Raw genomic sequence first — 24738 nt, 5'->3', positions numbered from 1 at the left:
GAAGGAAGTGGGCATACTATGAAAGACTGAAGGCTCAGGCCTTAATAGTTAGACACATTTAAATACAAATGAAGGCCCACTCCTAATTCATCATTACCCAGCTCACTCCTCCAGGGTTGACAGAGAGATCTCTGTACCTACAGTGGGTTTCCAAACCCACTTCTTTTGCAAATTAACCTCTATCAACAATGGATCCCCCAAGCCAAATATAATACTGTGTACCTCATTAAACCACAATGTGAAACTAATGTTCAAGTAATGATGAGCTTGACTTAATCCCACAAAAAGCAGGGCAATTCAGAGTTAATCATGCCACACTTAATTTGCAATTCATAGTAAGGACTGAGGAAATGAACACATAGTGCTTGGTAGTAAAGATCCTGCAATGACAGAAGCACAATGGAGTAAATTAAAGATAGAGATTAATGCAATTATGGTTCTAAAGTGTCTGCCAGGAAGGATGCAATGCAACTGACTTAATGTAAAATAGTTTACAGAGTGCGGTTTGATTACAAAGTGCCTTGGGCCATTTTACAGCAGGCAGATCCAATTACATGATAGCACTCCATTACGGATTATGAGGACGGTTTCCTCACTGGACCACTTCACTGTATGTGTTTCATTGTGTACAGTGTGGTCTGTTTCCCCTGTGTGCTGCACGTCCCGCGTTTGGTTGGGAACGCAGCTAGGCGTATCCTACAGCCATGCCAAGGCCTGGATTTCCTTGTGTTTGTGCAGAAGCCTACTCCGTCAGCTTCAGCAAAGGTTGTGGAGTTTAGTGCTTATCAGGTTAAACAGAGCCAGTTTCTTGATATTAACAGGTAACATCTGATAAGGCTGAGCAGAGAGCCTATTGAAAAGTGAAAACTATCTCAGGCTTACTGACGATGGGACTCAACAGAAAACAAAGAGATAGAGAAATACTCTGTCATAATTCCTCCAGCAGTCAGGCTTGGTCTGCAAAAATGTGACCCCATTTTATACACAGGCTGACATGACATGGACTGCTGCAAGACTAAGCATGTGTACACAATTATAGGAGCATATGTGTACTATTTCTGGAGCAGGTCAAGAAATCTCACTTGTTGATAACATGGCAGCAGCAACACACAACAGGGGTTCTCATGCATCTTGTTGTCTGCTGCTGTGTAAATGGAGATGGATAAAAACAAGACACCACATTATATCCTTGTGCCCTGGGGATAGGGGAAAATACAACCTGAACATACCAATGGCAGGATCCCAAATGCTTATACCCAGCAAAACTGATTCTTTCTTGTGCATGTGTAATAACCTCTTTTCCAGCCATGCATTTTGCAACTGTAAGTGCACTGTAAGTGGTGAATGGAACTGAAATAATGACTCTGATTGCACTTCATACACCCACCCCTTTCCCTTCTGATCCTCCTGTGAATACTTCTTTGGTATAAATATGCATACTCTAACATTGATTTAGTAAACAGCAGTCATTTTCCATCTCAAGTGAATGAACGTAAAGCACTCATACTCAAAATTAGAGGTCCACACTCCATACTTGGAGATACCCAACACTGCAAATTCTAACAGACACAGACTTCCAATCTGTTAATTTTACATGATTAGAGCCCTCTGCAGATTAAGCCCTTTGCAGATGCCTATAAAAAGGTTCACATGCTAGACTGTCAAAAATCAATAGGTGGTCTACTGCTGGTTAAAATCAGAAAGCAGAAGAGAAGTTAACGAGAAAAATGATCCTTAAACCTTTAAAAACAACTGGGATTAGATTAAGAAATTTAGTATGTGTGTGTGGATTACAAGGACAAGATAAACATTTCGAACCCATCCATTTCTGTCAACTGATATAAGCACATTCACAGAGGGTTTTGCATCATGGTTCAACTATGTGTGCCATCACGAAGACCAAAGCTTCAGCCAGAACAATTTCTTTGTGGGAGGCAGAAGGATATGAATATATGGTAAGGGTAGTGAAAGGAGGAGATAAGCATGGAAATTAAGAGAGAACCAGGTAGGAAGCCAAGGGAGAGAAGAGAGGCATGGAAATCAGTGGGGAAAAAGGCTGCTTGAAGTTTCAAGCGAACTCACACGGACAGCCTGTGCTCTGACACAGACACCTCTGACAGCACTGACAGAATATTTATCTTCCTCCCCCATTCTCCTCCAAACAAAACTGTAATTCATTGAGATAGCTTTGACGTTCACATGAGTAGGCTTCTGGTGGTTTTGTTTTCTCTGCTTCTGCCAAAGTCATGTGGATAACATGGCTGAATCTCTTTGCATCTTTTTTTTGCATTTGCAGAGACAGAGGGTTTTTATATCTTCCTATTGCTTCTGGCGCTCTCAGTATGTGACCACGAAGTAGCTCTCTCTAGGCCTAGCCAGGAAACAACAATTCCATCATGTGGAAAGTGTCAGGATTGGGTAATTTAGATTTTACTCTGGTGTAGAATAAGCTTTTTTTTTTGCCTGGTTTTTTTTCCTAAGTACAAAACACCCCATCCCATCTTTGCCAAATAGCTTGGCGATGAGGGCATGCAGCTGAGATTGGGGAGTCTGAGGTTCAACTCTCTGATCCAAACCAGAAAAAGCAGGGAGTTGAAACCTGGCCTGCTGTTATCCCAGCAGAGTACTCTAATCTCTGACACTAGAGAGTCAGGTTCAGTTCCCTGCTCTGTCTGGTTTGGATCGGGGATTTGAACCTAGGTCTTTTCCTCTTCAGCTGAGTGCTTTAATCATCGAGCTATTGTGTGTCCACAGAAGGGTTCCTTTTGTTGTAAGCAAACTCTTCAGAACAAAGTCTCAGAAACCACTTCTATTGATGTATTAAAACATTTTCTTCAGAACAATAATGAATAGCATCAGACTGGACAGCAAGTTCTTTAAATTAGGGCTTAATCCTGCATGGTGTAGAGAAATGCAACCAACATCTTCCAAAAAGCCTGGCAAGTAGGACAACAGAGTGGTCTCATTAGATCAAATGAATTAATGAGCTTGAAAAGCATGGACTTCATTGCTTTGCTGGATCAAGACCACTGCACTTTGCATACTGAAGAGTCTAACTCTCCGTAAATACATCTTTTGCCTTGCATGTTTTGGACTCAAGGCTTTCTGCCTTACCAAACAACAGAGTTGCGGGAACTGATGCTTAAGCAGCACTTTATCATTCTGCCATACTATAAGCCACTGTTTAAATTTTCTTTTCAGCAGTGCATATACACAAGAGAAGCATGTTGTTTGATACAGGAACTCATTAAGTCTGTTGGATTCTGTTTTCTTACTTTAAATCCATTCTACTTAAAATTGAGTATTTAACTTGTCTGTTATGCCAGATAAATGTTTCACTTAGGAGACATGAAGAGGGTAGACAATACAACTTCCAGTGGGATAAAGTTGAATTTAGAGCACAGTGGAAAGAACAGGGGAACTGGAGGGAATCAAACATTCAGGCATGATGGAAAAGAGCAAAAATAGAAATTATTATTCACAGGAGCAACAAAAAGTATAGGGCACTTCAGTGGTTCTGCCTCAATTTAACAAAGTAGAAGCTTCATTCAATCAACTTCTTTTCATGAAAAAGGTTTCATTCAATTGTCTAAATTTTAAATGGAAAGGGAACTCAGGGTTCTTGCACAGTAACTTTAAAAACATCACCAAACTTTATGCTTAATGGCATGACTTAGCAAAGCGCCTAGAATTGTCTATAATATTAAGTGTTTCTGGGGTTGTTCTGATGTCTGTGATCTGCTGGAGCAGAATCTACATCATCTATGAATTTCATGGATGTATTAATATAGAAACATCTATAAAGACAAGGGGAGATTATGTGAGTTCCAAATTCAGGTTTTACAATCATTTTTATTGACCTTTAAGTCTTCTATTTTCTGGTTTTTCTGCATGAAAAGGATCATTTTTCATCTCTCAAGTATTTGAGAAATTTCATTACTGCTGCTGATGTGTTTTGAAATGGTTACCAGGAAACACTGCAAAAGAATATCTAGCTATCATAGCATGTTTTAAGAATAAATCGCTGCTATTAATGACAGGCATTTATCTGTAGTCTCTACTGAAAATATAATGAGTATAGAATGTCCTCACTTTATCTGTCCTGTGTTACAGTGTTCTGCTTTATCTGTAAACAGAGATAAAACACAAAGGCGGCAATTGGGGGTAGAGGGGTTGGGAAATGAATCTTTTGCTGCTGAAGAAAGAAGTTCAAATTTTGGGTTGGTTACAGGCAAATTAACCCAATTAATTCCTACTTGTCTCCAAATTACAAACATTACTAAGGAAAAGCGCTGAAGCTAAACAACTGAATGAGAAAACAAATCTGTGAGGGGAAACTTGAGTTGAGCCTGTGCACAGGGTATGAATCCTTACTTTATTAAAAAATGCATTTGTAAATAAATACTTTTTTTATTAAAAAAAACATTCCCCAGTATTAGGACTGAAAACGGGCCCACTTACCAGTGCTATCTGAGCTATAAAGCACTCAAGGTACCCTTTGCTTTCTGCACTTTTGAACAATTTCTGAAATTCATTGTAGAAGGAGGGAAAACTTCAGCATCAAGACATTCACTGTACCCCACAATGAGCTCACTTTCTGTATGTCAGCCATGTATTTCTGAATTAAGAAAATGGGATAGCATTACAGTTGGAGTAATATCCAGTGGGTCTAATGCGCTTTGTTTTTTTTTACTCTCCCTCCAGAAGACCAGGTTTGATTTGGAATAAAGAGTCCAGGTTTAATAGACTCATTCAGGTAATAGTTTTATGATAAGAAATGCATGCCTCTCCTCTCACATAAACCAGAGTTTTCTGACCTGCTTCCCAGGGCAATTTTCCTTGGGCGGAAAAGAATCAGAGCAGTGTGTATCTGTTCACATTCCTCCTTCCCCCCAGCTTTCCACAAGAAGCGACTATCAAGTGAAGCCTGTCCGCAAGATACCCCACAGCCAGATATGAAGGAGAGCTAGCAACAACAAAGCATTCACCCGAATGCTTAGCTAGATCTCCAAGCTTAAAGCTCAAGCACCTGAGGAATTTGACAAAACAAGGTTTCACTGTAGAATAAACCATACAGTTTTTCCTCTCCCAGAAGAGTCCTGCTTTCCCAAATAACCCTACTTTCACCAAGCCACCTGCCTATGTCAGGGAAATTAATGAACTTCAAAAGTAAAAACAACTCGCAACGAACAGTGAGTCCTGTTTTGCGAAACATCAGAAATGCCAGCACCACAGCAGAGTGCCTTCTTTTTTACCAAGCCATACAGGGAGCTGTAAATTAAAGCCTGATTTCTGGACCTTACACGTCCAGCCACTGCACTGCACATTAATCTCTTTCTTTGATTCAAGTGCCAAGTTTGCAATAAGGTTGTCTGATGCATGCCTTGAACCATGAGATTGGCTCCAAGAGAACTGTGCACCTTCATAATACAGGGTTCAAAATACCTGCCTTAAAAAATTAGTTTTTTAGACAAATTTCAAATGAGTTATTTTTTCTAATCCCTATTGGATTAAAGTTTTCCTGTTGACAAACATATATAGTGAACAAAGTGCTACATATAAATCCTGCACAGCTCACAGAATTAGTGAAATGGACTTGTAAACATGTGAGACACAGATATTGTGGCTTGGTTTGCTTGGATTTTTTTTTTTATCAAGAAGCAAGAACAAGGGAAAAAGAAACACAGCAGACAAAGGATGAAATCAGCACTGTGTCAAAGAAACTGGACAGTCAAAACAGAGAACATGATTTCAAACAGCTCATAACAGATTGCCATTTTAGTGTTTGCTCATCTTGCAATAGGAAAGCATTGGAGTTTCATAAAAATAATTGGTAAAAATTAAGGTACTTCAGGAAGCAAATTAATTTTTTTTCCGTAAGAGAGACTAGCGTCCTTTGATTCAGTAGGAATCAGACCAAGTTCAGTCAGAGAAACATACTTCCTTTCAAAATCTGACATTGGGATTGTGTATCTAATATTAATTATCCGTTTATCCATGACTTTGGTTCAAATTGGTATGGCAATGTCAATGACATCTAAAGCATGAACTCGCTGTAGGTGCTGTTTATGTAGTTTAGATAATCCTAACCTTTACAGCCCAGCTGATGTTCTAATTATCCTGAAATATGCTTTGCACAGGCAGATAGGAAAACTTGGATTCCACTAAATGATTAAGGAGGAAGAGAGATATTTACCAAAAGTTCTTAATTAACTCAGTGTCCTGGCTTGCCAGGAGGAAAAAACCTCATACTGTATAAAGAAAATAGTCCTTTGATACATATACAGCATAAGATGCATCAATCACATTTTTTTAGAGGCAATCTTCCTGCTTTTCTAAGAGATAAGATGTTGAGGCACAGTTGTAAGGGCTGGAAAGTTACATTTTCTCTCATGCTTAAGTAGACTTCAATTTGTTAATAGGTCTGCATGAGAAATCTGAAAGATAAGTATGCAGAGCAGATACAAAGGGGTGAAAAATGTAGCCATTTGTGGTGCTACACATGGTAACCTACCACTTAGTAGCTTTAAGATGCATAAAAATCACTGATAAACAGAGAGTGTGGATATGTTTAAGAAGTCACATCCTATGTGTGGTAAACCTGACATCGCCTGAGACTGCTAAGCTTACCGACACTCAAAGAGTGTAACTCCTCTCCCCTGAGGAATGTGTCACAACAACCTCTAGTCAAACAATGGAGGCACATACATGTACCTACAGGAAAGGTGGTCTGGCCAGAGCAGTTCAACCCACTACTGGTAGGGGAATAGTTCAAAACCCTTGCTAGGTCTCACTGACAGGAAAAGACACAAAGAGTTCATTCATCACATCTCACCCCCAGCCCAGACTCATGCCTGAGCGCGCTGGCCTCTGCCACATGTGGAAGGAGTTGATTGTCCCAACTCATCACAGCGCAGGGGTGTACACAGCTGGTGTCACCCAAACCCCCCTTCCTGCAGCCCCTCCAGATTCGACGTCTGAGCTGCCTCACTCCAGAGCAGGAGAGCAGAAGCAGAAACCTCTGCTCAGATATTTGGAGAGAAGAAGACATGACATCTGCACTCCAGCACCACTTTCCGGGAAAAGTTAGTATTTGTGAGAGATACCTGGATTGTAACACTGACATTTCTTGTAACCTTCTAAAAACCCTTGCTACTGAACCTCACTTATTTCTTCTCTTCTGTGAAATAAAAAGCAACAAAAATACTTGTGAAAATATCAGAGTTCTCCACTTTATACTGAGCTCTTTGTAGGGATCAGTAGATGTACTGTCTTGGTTATCACTGTCATTTGTACCACTTTAAACCCTAAAAGAACCGGTTACAGTGAGATTATTTTCAATTCAAAGCAATGAATTAGAAGAGAAATTGAACCAGAGACTTACAGAATAAATAAAATAAAAATCTTCCCTAGAGCAAGTAACTGCCAAGCACACCAGTAAACTATTATTTACTAAGTCCATTACAAAGCTACTTTCAAGCAGTTATCTTTATAATCATCTGGATGACATCAACTCATGTTAGACAAAATACTGACATAATACATATTATTTTTCTTACTCTTAATAAAATGACACAACAAAAACTAAAATTCTGATAGCAAAACTACTATTTTCTTAAATTTTAATAGTACAGTCAACTTGAATGAGACTAATGAAAATTGTAATTTGTTTCTCTAAAGTATATCACAACAGTTCATTACAAACAGCAGAAATAGGATCCAGCTTGCAGAATGCGTTCAGTTCAATTAAAGTCATGAGAAAACTATTGAGCTGGCTTCAATCCATAAGTAGAACCTGTTTAAGACCCATTCATATGAGAGTGAGTTGAGAGGCATAAGCTATCATATAAAAGCTTTTAATCTGCATAAATCAGAAACACATTATTCCTGCGTGGTGAAATTACAAGCACACATCACTCTAAATAAACACCAGTAGAAACTATAGTCAAATGCACCTTCACAAACCCTGCATAAGCACATCCTATTTGGAGAAAAAAGAATCCAAAACTTTCTTGTATAAAGAGAGTTTTAAAACATTGTATTAGAAATATTTTTGTATCCTTCCAGCTCTTTCTTTGATACTTTGAATTCAGCTCAGAGGGAGATAAAAATTCTAACTACTAAAATACTTCCCTATATAATTTAAAATTTACTTTCTGCATTCAAAGCCTAATAGATCAAGTACCAGATACACTGAAAAATTTCCAAGGGTGGAAATATTTGCTACAGATCTTAACGGAAAACCAGGAATCTTCTCTTTTCAGTGGTTCAGAGATCTTGTTTCATGACCATTTAAATACGACTTCTCTGAACTGAAATTAAGGGGATGGAAAACTCCAGCATACATAAATGGAGCTTTTTATGATGCCTTCCTGCTTGAAATGTTGAAATTGAGAGACACATAGTAATAATGGCAGGTGATATTGTAGAACTGAATGTTAAATGCAATTTATCTGTTAAATCCAAAATGCTGCATATTCTTTTCACCACCAGATATATAGTGTATATAACACAGTTAACTACGTAGTTGAATACACCAGTCAATAGCTATGCCTCTGATTCTTAAATGAATTTCATTCAATAACCTTTTCTTTGCATTTAACTGTGTTCCAAAGGTAATTTCAAATTGGACCACTACCAGCAAATCTGGATTCTGCACTCAAAGAACCCAAAATTCAGGCTATCAAGGATGGATTCTCTAACTCTCCAGTTAGGAAATAGGAGTAGGGACTAAAAAACCCTGACTTTCCACAGGTTCTGAGTGCCTGCATCTCATTTAGCAATCTGAGGCTACATAGCATATAGGGGAATATCAAGGGTTATGGAACCAACCTAAACCTTCATCCTACAAACACATCTGCCTGGGCTTAACTTTACAACCACGTGTAATGGTTTCTTTGATTTTAATGGGATTAATCACAAGAAGAATGTGGGTAAGTGTTTGCAGGATTTCAGCAGGTCAAGAATTGTATTTTAGGAATATTTACAATGAATTGCTTGTGGATGACTTACAGAGCAAAAGGCTTTACGAGAAGACATTTCTAGATAGCAAACGAATTCAAGAACATCACAAGTGTAAAGGGCAAAATTTGTGAATAATTTATTTCCCAAAAATTATTCATGGATTTTTGCCATAAGCTAACATCATGAATCTCTATGAACAGTAGCACTCCTGCTGAGCTATAGAGAAGTAAATTTCTGAATCTTGTGAAGCATTCTGAGTCCTTTGAAAGAATTCCCAGATGTTTGTTGAGGTGACACATGTTGGCAGAATGAAGCACTTTGAGGAACTGGCAGGAACTTTCACTGCCTCTTCAGCTGATGGCATCTGTCCACCCATTGTCCAAGTGGCTTTGCAATCAGCTAGACTGTACATTTGTCAGGGATCAACTTGTTATTCTGTGTTTGCACAGTGTCCAGAGGGACAGGGACACTATACAAGGTGTCCCTATAAACAACTGTGATACAATTAACTATATTAAGCACAGAGACTTCCCAAGCCCATCTCTGGTTCCAGGTTCTCCATATTACTCGTATCAAGTATGCCATCCTCTTGCTGTGGCTGCACCAAAGCTTGCAGCATTTCCTTACCAAGGCATAGCAAGTATAGTCAACCATATCTTTGATACTGCATGACTAGGAGGACATAACCTGGCGTTCCCTTTGAGCCTCAGCTGGAAATTCTGCTTAATACTGATAATTTACTTTCTAAAATAAGATCAACCTCAATGAGAGCATGCAACACTGATTTTGTCTCTTACACTGGTGACCAGTTCCACTGGTCTTCTCAGGTAAGCCATCCTAGAATCTAGAAGAAGTGAGCATCTAAAATAGTCTCTGATTGTCAGAGACAGCCTTTCTCTCAAAAGTAAACAGTGACCAGAAAGACTAATGGAGCAGGTTGAAATATAAATATTTTCTTTAGAAAAAATACCTACTGACAAGAAATCAGAGCATCAACCATTTTTACTTCATCTTGCTCATTTTCCTTTACAAGTAAGCTAGTGTTTGACACTTTCAGTCATCACTCAGCAGCCAAAACTGATGTTATTTCTGTATTATACATTAACTTACTTAAAATGTTAGGAGATGGGAAGTCTTGCACTGGCTCAATTTTTCATGAGCCCTAACCTCGTAATTCTGTCTGGATTTCAAAGTCACTGTTTGATACAAAACAAAAATTACTAGAGTGGTTCATTATCAGTGCAGGGTATTTTCAAAGTTGCAGGGAACTGAAAATCTCACTGAACTCACTAGGAACTAAGTGCTCATTTCATTTGTAAACTGGAACAATTCTCCAAGGGACTAAATGCAAAGAATAAATGCCTAACTATTGGTCTTCCATCTTGAAAGTATAGCTGCAGATACATGTTCATTCAGAAATGAAAATATTTATTTTTCCCTGTCCACAGATTAAATATGAGAGCTGTTTCTGCCAGATAATCAAGGAGAACTTGCATCCAAGTACGAAAACACAACAAAGCAAGATATCCATTTTGCAGGGAACAGCCTTACAAATCAATGGCATGTTTTTATTCAATTTATACTCTATCAGATGAAAAAGGAGAAGCTCCATACCATGTGCCTTAGAGGAAATAGTGTCTTATTATGCAACTCCCACTCACTGTCATGATAAGGTTCAAGTGTCATTTTTTATTATGATTACAGCCCCAGCAGACTAAAAGGTTTTTGCCTTTTCCGTTCAGTCATGCGAGTTTTTCCTTCCATCTTTCAGATTGCAAGAAGATAATGATTGCAGGCATTCTGGCAGAAAACACTGAGCTTATTCTACATCCATCTTTCCCTCTTCTTGTGCTGTTTTTTCTATTCCTCACCCAAGAACTGCAATCCAGTGACCCAAGTTATTATGAGATACTTCTTCCATGTCTTCACTGTACCAGAATTTCAAGATTTTAAAAATTCATTTCTTGAAGCTTAGTAGCTTTAGGAATACAACATCAAAGTTTGTTCTATGAGGGCAAACATTTTAATCCTTTTTAGGATCCAATGTGATCAAAGTTCACTCTGCTTATGCTAGGACTTTATACTGGGCACAGACAAAACTTCAGTGTCTCTCGTCATGTACTTACAAGCAGCTGTTTTAAAAGGGTCTGAGGTATTTTCATTGTAAACTTAAGACTTATCTTAAAAGACTATCTTGATTTCCTTAATACTCACATGTATTTTCCACAGAGCCCTTGCTAAAAGAAACAAAGCTGTTTGGCATACACTGTTTTGCACTTATTTTCAGATTTCTTGATTAGGCTAATCTCTGTATCAAAACATTTTTGACAAATTCATTCCCTTCTATCTGGTATTAGAAAAAAAATAAAGATTAAAAGAGAGTAAATGTAATGTTCAGTAGAAAGGAAGGGCTCCCAGATCTCAACTCTAGAGTATCTCTGTTTATCCCCAGAGTGAGATAAATACTGTGTGCTTTTGAGCAGATAAATGCTGACTCATAGGCTTCTCTTGAAGTACAGAGTATTAGTTCATGAACAGAGGCTGAGGGCTTGTCATCAGTAAGCAGGGCCAAGAAGTCTACATGAAGTGCTAGTTTTAGGAGAATTAAATTTAAGATCTCATTAGACTAAATTGGTTCCAGGGGGGCATTAGTCATTCCTCTCCTCCCACCTGACACTATATCCACAGCGGAAGTAATATTCCAAACACTTGTCTTAAGTGAGATAAAGAAGTATCTGAAAAAATGGCATTTTTCAAACAGATGGTCTTATACCCTATTAGTATTACCAGACTTATTTCCCTGCTAAAAGCACTTCAGAGTGGAACAGTGCAAGAAAAAATGTTGCCGCGTGATCCAATCTCAGCTGGGTACCACTGACCACAGCAGAGACAAAGCCGGGCTGTATCTCACTGCTTGTGGAGTACCACAGCTGTGCATTTTCATCATCTGTTCAGGTAAGGTGGGAATTATGTCATTTAACTTCAGCTGTTGAATATTCAACTACTGGTGTTAGTCATACTTGCTCCCTCTACAGTCAATGGAGACAGGCACTTCCAGAAAGAGATTTAACCTAAAAAAGATACCAGTGGGAAAACAAGACATAATTCTAGCATAAGGATCTGAACTCATTTAATATTTATATATTAAAATCTCTAGTCTGCTTTTAGATACGACAAAAATGACAATTTGCTTGAATGGGTAAGAATGGATGCCTTGAGGTTTTTTCCCTCTCTCTTTGGTGTGATGGAAACAAGCCTCTGATTGATTTTCCTACTCTTCTGACTGTGGTTTGACTAGTAATGCACTCTAGTTTCACCCAGGAGGGCTGTGTATATCTTCTTGTTACAGGTTAATTTGCCATGGCATTGCAAAAGCTGTTCACACTTCCACTGACTTGCATGGCAGCATCTATTTAGGTAGGAAATTCACTATTTTTATAATTGTTAATGGGTGGGATCCTTCCTATAAGCAGTTCTGAGATAGCCAAGCAAAATTACGCTATGTGGAGGTAAAGAACTGCTAAATATAAGCAGAGATTTATAGAGCAGTTAGAAACTTTTCAATAAAAGACCAAAAAAAATATTAACCCTCTCTAAATCAGCTCCATGAATTAATAATGCTCATGATAATGAGATTTTTATCCATGATGCTGTTCTGGTTTTTAAAAGAAAAACATATGTGTTCATCCAAAGCTTTTTCATTGCTGGATTTAGAACACTAAATTATTAAATTATAGATTAAATATATGGATTAAAACCTCTCAGGAAGCCAGCCAGACACAGGAGAATATGCCTTTCTGGGCATGTGTTTTCTGGAGGTGTCCCACTGCAGGAACATTCTCAGGTCCCACTGAAAGCAGGACCCAATGGTACAGAGCAGCACAGCAGGCAAGGCTGCTGTACTTCACAAGAGATGGAAAAGGGACGGCTGGAAAAGCAGGGCAGCAACAAGTGAGGGAGAAACAGAATTTATATCCTTTGGCATGGCCTCTAGCATTTTTTTTAATGCTGAGAAGCAAATGAAGTCAGTGTTTATTAGTCCTACTAAAGCCTTTTAAAATAAGCATAAAATTATAGGTTAACATTAAAAAGCGCAACAAATTAAATCATATTGCTGAGCCAGTAGCATCATCTTTAATTAGCAAACTTTTCTCTTTTGCTAGCTGTAACACAGCTGTGTCTTTCACTGGTGCTTTACTAGTAGCTCAAATGTTGTCACTAAATTCTTTAGACAAATTCACACATAACAAGAAGTTACAGCAGCTCTTAAGTTATGTGCTTGAGCGTTTTTTTATTGTTTTGAATATTAATACTTCTGCTTTAGGTTGGGGGGAAGACATTGTTTTGTTAAGAAATTACTAAAAATTGGGGCAAAAATAAAGCAGTAAGAAGAACTGTGGCCAGACCATTAGTAATTAAAGACAGGATGAGGAGATGGACAGAAGAGAGTGTGCAGGAAATGTCATCTTAAGAGCTTTGAAAAACAACTTGCAGGCCTTCCTTCCTCTGGAGCAAAAGTGCCCACTGGGAGACTACGATATAATCATGTAGTCAGACAATAGGGTAATACTACTGAAGCTACTAAATCCAAAAGCCCAAGCAGGCTGTTGCAGGTTAAAGAGACAGAGTCCTCTTTGGAGGTTCAGCTACTCTGAAGTCATGATAGTGTCCTCAAGACTTACTGCTGCAAACCTCCCTCTCTATAGAGAGGTTTGAGCAGTAGACCTGCGTAGTCATACTGCCTTAGCCCAATGCCCACCCCAAGCCACCACTACGCAGCGCTCAAATACCCTCTTGTGTTACAATCGGGGCACCCTGGCTGAGCAAGTGCTTGCAATACCAGCCCGAGTGCTGTGTGCGCCTCCCTTCTCCTGTCCACCAAGTGTGCTGGCGTTGCATTAACCTTACTGAACTGTGGACATGCTCATCTCCTCTTTGACACCTACATCTTCGTCCCGTCAGCATCTCCCACTGTCACTGTCTCAGGGTGCCAGCACAGGATCATTGCAGTGGACTCCAACAAGTGGAAAGAGACCTTCACTGAGCTGTCACTAACCTATATGAAGCCTATGGTATTGGAAAGGGATCCAGCAGCTCAGGATAGCATAGGGCTGGAAAGACGAGCTTCTTCCTGAAGCCCCATACATTAGAGGAGATATCTACTGCTTTGGAAGGGGAAGTGGCCATTCTCCTGCCTCCCTCAGCACTATGGGGCTGAGGAGGAGCAAACCTGACCCTCCAGCACCTCTCTGCACCTTGCTATTGAGCCTCACCTCTCCCATCTTCCCTGTAGGACCAGCCAGGCTCCAGGCAGGACCCCCACTTTCATCCTTGCCACACTTCAGTTCTGCCATCGCTGCCATGATGGTTCACACCAGCTTTGCATCAATATTTCCTTGTCATAGTTCAAATGCTCAACTAGGCAATCTGCTCCATGTAGAGCTTTTTATGCCAAGTATCTCTTGATAAATAAAGCAGTAGAGGGCTCAGGTCCATAGTTACAGGCTCATTCAAACCAGCTAGGAATTTCAAATGTTTGTTTGACAACTCAGAGCTTTAAGATTAAATAGCAGAAGGGGATATTTTAAATATTAACTCATGCGGCCAAAAAGCTGGTTACATCATTAAAACATAATCCTTTTAACTCACAGCTCAGTGGAGAAAGCTACATGCCAACTGACCTAAGAATCTGAAGCTCATGGGAAGGCAGGCATATGTATACAGTCTATAATTATGATCAGAAATACTCAATTACTTAATTGATAGTTTTAAAAACAAGTGAAGTGTTAGTCATTCAAACATTTAAGAATGTGTAGTAAGGTAAGATTATCTTCTACTCTGTGCCAGTACTGAATTCCACAGAGAAAACAAAAAATTGGGTGAAAATACGGTAAGAAAGATTAGGTAGAGCAGTGGTGGTACCCCAGCATTTGAGTTGAGAAATAATCTGGAACCTTATGAAATCTGATGAGTTCATGCTCAAAAGCAGAGCAACTGTAAAACTATAATGGAACATACCTCTAAAAGAAAATCAGTTAAGCCTCTATCACTTCGTTTTTTTTAAAGATGTCTTTGAAGTAAGACACTTCATATAATGGCTGTTTGGCTGCGGGTCTTCCATCACGGTGGTTTGAGCATTTCCGATTATTTCTCTTTAACTTTGGAAAAAGAAGCACTGCCAACAACCAAAAGCAAACTGTACTTATACACACATAACTCGCCCATAACTTAAATCATGAGTTTTGCTCCACAAAATATAAACTGCTCAGGGTCAGTGCTGGATTACTCCATCAGAAATACAGTAAATAAAGCCATTAAAAAAGCAAGAAAATTGGGCAGTTAGAATACTTTTGTTTCTCTTAAGTAACACAAAAGTGAAACAAACAAATGAGTTAAACAGCTCTCATGCATTATTTTCAGGAGAAAATATTAATTGCTTGAATGCCAAGGTTAAACTAGGCTTATGAAGATCCATAGGACAAAACAATAGCTGAAAACAAAGCCAGCAGTAGGCTGTGAAATCAGAAAACTACCTGTAGTTCAACACAACCATATTTAAGGAAGAGTTTTAAGGGCATTTTTTTGCTATCAAGTAAGTTGATTGACTATACAGGGGACATGCATAAAGACATTTCAATTAAGTAGTATTTTAACATTCTTAGCTTGACTTAAACTGCAGACCATCACAGTATCAACACAGCGCTATCAGCAGAGCTTAGGCTAAGGAGGGGGCAGTGGTCTATACTCTTGTCCAAACTGAGAATTCACAATCTCTCTCACAGAGGCTGAGCGAAGATGTCAATTTTTCTGATTTGGATCCTTCCTGTGTCACTAAATAAAACCCAGACATTAAAAATGGAAACTGAAACCTTTCAGACGCTTATTAACTCAGCACTATCTAAACCTTATAACACTCATCTTTTTGGAGAAATGCTCTAGGATCAAAAATTTTAATGAGAAACATCTGAAGTGAAGCTTTTCACAGAGCTGTGGGATTGCCAGGAAGGACAAAAGCAAGAGTGAAATGCTGAACTTATTTCACTAGTAGAAGTCTACAGTATCTTCAATGCAATTGATGCATTCTACTGGATTCCAGCTGGGTTAATTGAGATCAGCATCTCACGAAAAGGAAACATTCAACAGTGAAAAGCTAGGCTATTTTGAGAAAATAGAAAAAGGAGACTTTCAGGACTTTTAATAGATGGACTTACAGAATCGGCAAGTTCACTCAAGTCAGTAGATTGTATTACTGTTAGAACTTATAAGGCACTGTAATTTCCAAACTGCATTTTCCCCTCTCAAATTATCCTTTAGTATGAGAAGACGTATCACAACTATAGGAACTTCACAAAACACATTGTGCTATAGAAAAGAAGAAACTTAAACCAAGCTGAAATGAAAACAAAATTAATGGTCTGACTTAAAGCTACAAAACCCCAGAAACCCAGTGAAGTCTGAAAATCCAGCTTGACATCATGTCCCTCTCAAGTTCATGTGCCTTTCACTCATTTGGATTTCTTTCTGGATTTTTTTGCTTCACAAAAGATAAGGGTACTTCAAATTAAATAATGTTTTATAAGTAAAATCACATTTCCCATAATACTTTTCAATTTTTTCCACTTAGTTTTCAAATTTCAGGTCTGGGTAATGAAAATCGTATTACAGGAAAAACAGATAAATTCCCAGGTTAAATAAGAATACAAAAATCTTAAAATAAATAAAGGATTATCTGAAGTTTATCCAGCCCTCAAACACAGCAGAGCCTAAAACAGAGCCTTCCTGCATTCAATGCATACTTTTTCAATAAGAGAAAGATTTGCCCTTGAGGCAAATCAGCTGAGTGCTCTGGCAGTGTCTCAAATGTTATCATGTCTTGCTCTCTTACATATCCAAATTCCTTTCTTCCAGGTTGCTTAGAGCAAAGTCAAGACTAGCTTTATGAACAGGTAGCTTATCCACTATCTAAGGCACTGGTCTCCGAAGTGGGGTGCACATTCCCCAAGGGGGCACAAGACAGTCAACTGAAGTGCAGAAAGAAAATATTTTTGTGCTATTAATAAATATTTTTAAGTGTTTATTTAATCTTTATTTACTCCTTTTAAAATTTCTATATATGGGTATGTTTTACAATATACTTAATATATTAGTACAGTAGTACATCTGTGTAATTTATAAGTAAATATACATCTATTGAGGGTGTGTGCTGAAAAATATTTTACCGAGTATTGAAAACCAGTGAATACATATAATGCTTGAAAATACCTTCACCTATAGACTCAGTCTGAAAAAATACAGTTCCAGGAACTGATATTTCTTCAGCTTGGCTAAATTTGACCTATTACCACTCATGACTTTAGGAAAATACAGGAGTACCTATATCTCATTTCATCATACTGTAGGTTTATCTTAACTAGTATTCATGCTATACTTTTTAAATGCTCTTGACCAGCTTGTGTAGAAAACTGACTTACTGTTTAATATACCAATTATCCAAAAGTCTAAAATAAACAATTCAAGACTCTTTACAGACGATGATGGTTCATCACAGGGCATGCATTTTACTGTGTAACACAGAGAAGAACAAAAGGTCAAAATATGAATGTTTGAAAACTCTGACTATGAGAAAAGTAAAAAACCCTTCTGTTTCTTCAGTATGTGACATTCTCCAGATTTCTTTTGGGGTTCATTTTCATAATCTTGGAATAACTAGATTCTGAGTAGGATCAAAACCACAAGTAACCTCAGAAAAATGTTTTGGCTTTAAAAGAAGGACTAGCAATCTAATTGGGAGAATTATTATTATTATCTAACTTCTAGCCCAATCTAACCAATACAGGTGGCTTGGATCATTCTTACAAACATTAGATTAGCCTTCAATTTCAGATGCTTTAAATTAAGTTACCATTAGGATGTGAGGATATATCCTTAGCTCAATTTAAATCAGTGGGAATTTTGCCATAGAGTCCAAGGGGACCTTACCTTCTACAATTTTGCCTTAACAAGATATCAGTGTTTGCCAAAAAAACTGCATTTTAATTTACTTGAAAATTATTGCTAAAAAATATTTGGCTTAACCTGTAATGGATTCAAATTTTCAGGTGGTATAAATCAGCGTAGCTGCAGAACTATGCCAATTTAATCCACCTGAGGATGTAACAGTGGGTTTTATCTTACTTAAGATAATTCATAGGAGTAAAGTAATTGTTATAAAATCTTCCTGGTTTTACACAGCAGACAGTCATAGTGGTTTCACCCAGGGCTACTGCATTTTTGTGGGTACAAGCTGCAAATCAAGCAAACTTATCCCTTCAAAAATGTATTATTCCTTCAAAGTAAGTACACAATTAACCTACATTTTTTTATTCAGTCCTGGCACCACTCAGCAATAAGATGCTGTATTTAAATTTAGACAACACAAAGGTGGCTTTGCCACACTGCTAACAATAAAGAAACTCTGAGTAACAGTGGTTTATTTCTACTAGAAAGTTAATTTGTATGAACCATTTGTGCAATTTTACATGCTATTTGTTAGCAACTAGCTAACAAGCTAACAAGCTAACAAGCTAACAAGCATGATCCTCTTTCAACCTCCTTTTTTCAAAAAATTACCTAAAGTAAACTCATTTCATTTTTATTTGATGTTTGTATGAGAAGAAATAAATTGTCTAGTTGAGGACTTGGGCACTGAATAAACAAGATGAGAGAGAAAAGAGAGAAAGCATTACAAGAAAGAAAAATAAACACCTTAACACAACTGCAACTGTGAAGTAACCTCTTCCCTCTGTTACTTCTAGAAGTATGTACTTACTCCGTACTGCTGCAGAGTAGAAGAGGGAGGTTTTTTCTAGCTAACCCATCAGTACTTAGAAAATGTTAGGGAATGTTAGTATTTGCCATATTTTAAAATCATACAAAGCATTTGGAAGTCAAAGATTAAGCAATGTAAGATATGGGAGAGCAAACCCACCTCATACATAATAATTGATGATAATTACGAGCTCACACTGCTGAATTGGTTTTTGGACTAAAGCTTACATAATGCAAGATACCATAAAGTAGAAAAAGAAAATCTAAAGACCATTGCCTAAAGTAGTGAAAATTAATTTATCAGGTAGGAGTGTACAGCATGGAAAGTAACTGTTAATTGTTTCACTGGCAAAGTATCTTGACTTTGGATAATTCTTTATTATTGTACTGTTTAAAGCACTACCAGGTAAGAAAAGCTTAAAATTCTTCATCTGTCCATTCTCCCTTTAAGATCCCAGATAGCAAATGCTTCTTCAAAATATTTTAGCAAAATGTAGGAGTGATCAGCATGTATCTTTTAGTGGAAAACTTCTTTCTTCAGCTTCACACCGTGATACTCTCATCTACATGAAAGTTCTTTTCACTTAGAAAAAAACACACAAACTCAGGTTTTTAACTTGTAACTATCTAAGTCCGTAACTATGCAAGTGCTGTTTAAAATAAATTGTTAAAGATGGCAAACTTTCCATTGATTCCCATGGAGTAAGAATTGTAAAATAACATAGAATAGTTTGGGTTGGAAGGGACCTTCAAATGTCATCTAATCCAACCCCTGCAATAAGCAAGCACATCTTCAACTAGATCAGGTTGCTCAGAGTCCCGTCCAACCTGACCCTGAATGCTTCCAGTGATGGGCCTTCTACCACCTCTCTGGGAAACCTGATCCAGTGTTTCACCACCCTCATTGTAAAAAATTTCTTCCTAAATCTACCCTCTTTGAGTTTAAAACCATTACCCCTTGTCCTATTGCTACAGGCCCTACTAAAAAGTCTGTCCCCACCTTTCTTACAAGACCCCTTTAAGTACTGAAAGGCCACAATAAGGTTCAAAATGTTTCCCAAACTATCTCAGAAATACCTGATAATTTTTCTGAAGTTACAACAGCAGTAACTAACTTCAGTAAGCAAGTACTGACTGATGAAATTATGGATAAACATCATTAATCTGTCAACAGAAGTGTATTTACCACTAAGTTTCACATATCTAAGGATTTATGTGGCACATATGGTTCTTGCTGAACCCTGTGAGCAGCTAAACAGCAAAACTGCAAATCAGGCATGCACCATTCCTTTTTTTTTTTTTTGTGAAGGAAAAGAAATGCAGACAAATTGTTAAGACCTGTAAAATTCATGCTCCAAGGTGAATTTTTTGTGTAAATCAGCTTTTCATCTCTAAGTGTGTATATATACATATTCAGTATCTTAAGTGCTAAGCCATGATGTGGATTGAGTACCTCACTCATTTAACTCTGTCTCCCATTGTTTCTTTCATAAAGTAATCAAGATCTACCTTTAAAACTAACCAGATTTTCTGCCCCATTACTACTCCTCTAGAAGACTGTTGCCTCACTGCTTTAATAATTGGAACCCACTTTACAGCTCCCAGGTGAAATAAATTCAGAGCAGCTCATACCTATTTTTCTTGTGCCAAAATTGTCATGGAGGAAAACAGTTTCTCTTCCACATGGCCTCAAAGGAATAATAAAGAATAATAAAACCTCTGGACCTCATATTGTTTGTCTAAATGAAGCAAATGCTAGATGCCTTCTCTTGGAAAATAGCCACCTTCCCTGATATGTTAGTGCTAGCTAACTTCTCCTGTGTATCCACTGTCCTGAACACAGATAACCAGAATTGTATCCATGGTTCTAAACAAAATCCAGAAAAAAGTAATAGGGCTATTTAAAATGGCATGAATGTTTCCTTCTCTGTTTTTTCTGTCTTGTTCCTGTCTCTCTGTCCCATCATACCTAGCTAGGTATGTTTTTGGGCCACACTTGCCATTTTCATAGCCACAACAACTGGAAGGTTTACACTTAATCCTATGACTGACTTCTTTCTATGTACAACATAATATATAATTACATATGGTATGATAATGTATCATTCATATTTCTTCTCTTTGTAATTAAATTTGTTTAATGACAGAAAGTAATTGTGTATGCTTCATTCAAGATTAATTTCAACATTGACAGGCATACTTAGTTCAGAATTATTGTCTAGACACTTATCTGGGTGGTTAAACTGAAATATTTTTCGTTACACAAAAAAATCTGCCCAAAATATTTGCCTGTTTCTGATTCTTTACAATAGCTGACAGTGATTCATCATTTCCTCATAACATGGGGAATATGACTAAAACTTGCCAAACCTTAAGTAATTGATATGCATTATGCCCAAATCAAAAACGAAGCAAGTCTACTGACTTCTGTGCAGCTCACCTATCTGGAGATAAGATCTCTCACATTTATGAAAAGTGTGAAAAATTGAAAAAATCTAATAAACACCAAGGTTTGTTCCTACAACAGAGAAGAATGAAATACTATTATTCTGAGGTGAACTGACAAGGGTACTTTTGGAAAAAAAGTCAGTAGATACATAGTTTAGACTGAATTTAAGATAGAGGCCATTTTCCCATGGATTCTGCTAGAACAAGGATTATGAAGTATGAGCCAAGTTATTCTGGACATATTTGCTGACTTCTCTGGTATGACAACAGCAAGGAATAACTGCAGTAAGTAAATGTGACTGCCTTTAAAGTACTGAGAAGAATGAGCCTTACTTTCTCTGACAACATCCCAAGAGTCATATTCATATGCAAGTCAAAGACTTCAGTCAGTGGCAAATCAATATAGCAATTTCTAAAAGACACACTGTTTGGATACAGGGTAAGAAATTGCTTTCTAATTTATTGCAGCAAATAAACAAAGCATTGGGATGCATTTGGGAAACCAAATTTATCTGTTTCACTGACCTTGAAGCTGGCGTTCTTTGTATAAATCCTTTGTTTTGGTTGGGTGAGCTCTGGCGCCGTTATCACACTTAGGTTGTTCATACCTACAAGACAAACATTAATCAGCCAAGGTTAATTTGATTTAGAACTAACCTATTTCCAATTTTGTAGTCCAAATTAATCTTATACCTTCTTTTATTCAGGAAATAAGCTGCTTTTTCATTCAGACGGGGTAATGCAAATTCATCTGCCTATTTTCCATTTACCTCAAAGAAGCCAGCACATCTTTATTCTCCTGGGGTTGATACTAACCTAAGACATTATTATCTATCTTAAAGTTCATTCTGTAAAGAGGGAAACTGAGGAAGGATAAAACTCTAGGGGATTGCCATAAAATAATACATAGGAAAAAATAAATTTGTAAAAACACCAAGAAAAACACAAAACCAAAACCAAAGTCAGGCTTTCCTCCAACCTACCAAATAAAAAAGCCATAAACAATATAATGAATTCTGCCCCCTGACACAGTATTAATGTTTGGGAACATCAGAGTACCAACTTGAAAATCACAGCAAGGCAGGTACAGTAGGCAGTTACTACTGCAGCTCTAAAGCCATGTGCTACTGTATACTCTGAAAAAAGTTAGTTTACATAAGAAGGGGTAACCATGAACAGCAAACATTTTGAACAGGAGCAAGGAACTGATAAGGTTTCCATAAGGAAAGGAAGTGGGCTGGAACAACTTGAAATGGATTGTGAAAAAAACTGACTCTCCACCTGCTATTTTAATGTTCTGGTTCCTCTATGCTTTCTGAGCTTACTTAAAGCCACTTGGTTAGTTCAACTGGTAACAAGAATCTCTGTGCTGTTTGTACTTCCAACAAACATTGATTTATGCAACACCACTAGCAATATTTTTTATGCCAGACTGGGAGGCATGAGAGCATCTGCTGCTGAATCTCTTCTGTTTTCTTACAATGCCATTATTGATGCATGGTGGCTTTTCACTCAGCTTGACAGGAACTCTTTCTGAGAAATTTTACTTTCTCATTCTCCTAAACTAGCTTGAAGCTGCAGAATTTAATGTGTAGCATTTAAGAAAAAGTTTCAATTCTCAGTTAACCACATTTAGTAATATGACTTCTGTCCACATGCATGTGTGCATAAATATACGTGTTCACTGAATCTAGGTTCTTTCATATTTTGTATAACTGCTGACCTTTCTTTGAAATTCTCCTAAGTTCCTCAAAATTACATTTACTGAGTAGCATACTAAAATGTCTAATTAAAATATAGTAATCAAAATGTTTGGAACAAAATATTCTTTTAAAAAGTATTACATGGTGGACATGTTCTGAGTCCAGCTCAGGCTCTCGCTAAGAAAAATACCTAAGTATTTGGGGACCTTAATTATCAAGCAGAATGGAAGAAAAACCCACTATCTTTTTTCCTTTGAGTGCTTAATTTATTTCCACAGCATCTGATGAAACTGCCCATTGGTCCATCAAATTTTGGCTGCTGCAAGAAGATAGAGTGTTTTTTCATGGACATGGGAGGACTACAGGCACTTTTTTCTCCTAAAGAACGGCAGGAATAGAAGCTGCATTGATAACCTGAGTTGGATTCAGACACCTGATGGAAGACCACTTCAATCAGCCAAGAAAAGAGTGAAAGGGAAATCTCTGAGAAATACTCACTAATGCAGTATCTGGCAACAAGCCTGGTCCTCAATTATTCTGATACCTGACTCTGCATTACTGCTCTGTGCCTACATTTGCTTTTTTGGCCTCTACTCTTCTACCCTTTTGGCTTATATTTTTCTTAAATACACACATAGTTCATCATATACAAACTAAAACTGTTCAAACCCAATAGGTGTTAAAATGCTGTAATATGAAAAGTCCACATTTAACTCTTTAAAGCAACCGAAGAAAGACAAAATGAATAATTAAAAATTTACCACACATGTACAGCCATTCTAAGGACTGATAAGAAAAACACACTTGCCTCAGTTTTCATGGGGGAAGAGTAGGAAATGGATAGTGTTTCAGAATGGAGCACTGTCAGGTTAAAAATAATGTAGTCAAAAGACACTTCAAGTTACTCTTTTGAATTTTAAAGGGAAAGAATCCCTTGAATGTATATCTAGAGTCAAGAGTTTATGAAGTCTACTCTATACCTTTGAGCAGTCTGCTGAGAAGCACTGAGATATACTGAGGTGCACAAAGGAGTGGAGGATGGAGTTTCACAGGAATTCTACAGTGTGGGCAGTCTCATAAAATAGCTGATTTATGTTCTTCTTAAGTTTAGAAAATAGTGTAAAAATGGATTTAGCATTACTTTGCCCATGATCCTAATTGCTAAAAAGTTGCATGAGAGAAAACAGATTTATGGCCCTACAGAGCAAAAAAGGCTGAGGGTCACGCTATGTTGTCCAAGAGGCATTGGAAAACACCTGGTGAGGACCATATTGATAGACTTTCAAGGGGAATGGTTTTGTACTCTTTAGATACACTACCTCCTTTCAGTCAAATGGATGATTTGCTCTATGCTTTCATAAAGGGCAGCTTCATACCACAACTTTGCCTATTTATTGAGAGTTTTACTGTCTTAAATGTCCTAGAGCAGTGGTTCATTCACATATCTTTATTTTAACTCTATAATTATATTGATTGTTTTGTGGGTTTTTTTAACACTTTCACTAACAAATTATTTACCTTTGCTTCAGATGGCAGGACATTAGAAGGTCAATGAGTATTAATAACTTCCCTCCATTTTGCTGGTCTGATTTAATGGGACTACTATTTATTGTGGTACTCAGAGTCTGATGATATGACAAATTTCATCCTCAGAAGAGGAAGCTGGAAGATAGTATATACCATTCTGCATGAGCCCCTAGTTCTTTACACTAGGAAAGACTCACATGTTCACCCTTTCTGTTCTAGAAGAAAAAATTAAAAATGACAATTGCATATTTTTCTCATCATATTCTGATCTCCTATTAATTCCTCCTTT

At 37.6% G+C, this 24738-nt stretch overlaps 1 protein-coding gene across 1 annotated transcript in view; it reads right to left on the bottom strand.

The window, feature by feature from the left end:
* The window catches only part of SMOC2 (SPARC related modular calcium binding 2), a 74333-nt gene that overhangs the window by 15172 nt on the left and 34423 nt on the right, over nt 1-24738 (bottom strand). Inside the window, exon 6 of the mRNA XM_010190782.1 lies at nt 21745-21827. Coding sequence (XP_010189084.1) covers nt 21745-21827 — 83 coding nt within the window. The remainder of the gene's footprint in view (nt 1-21744; nt 21828-24738) is intronic.

The sequence above is a fragment of the Mesitornis unicolor genome, unplaced genomic scaffold (genome assembly GCF_000695765.1).
Source record: "Mesitornis unicolor isolate BGI_N332 unplaced genomic scaffold, ASM69576v1 scaffold1538, whole genome shotgun sequence".
In the NCBI taxonomy this organism is placed as follows: domain Eukaryota; kingdom Metazoa; phylum Chordata; class Aves; order Mesitornithiformes; family Mesitornithidae; genus Mesitornis; species Mesitornis unicolor.
This window is presented reverse-complemented; position numbering and strand designations above follow the sequence as displayed.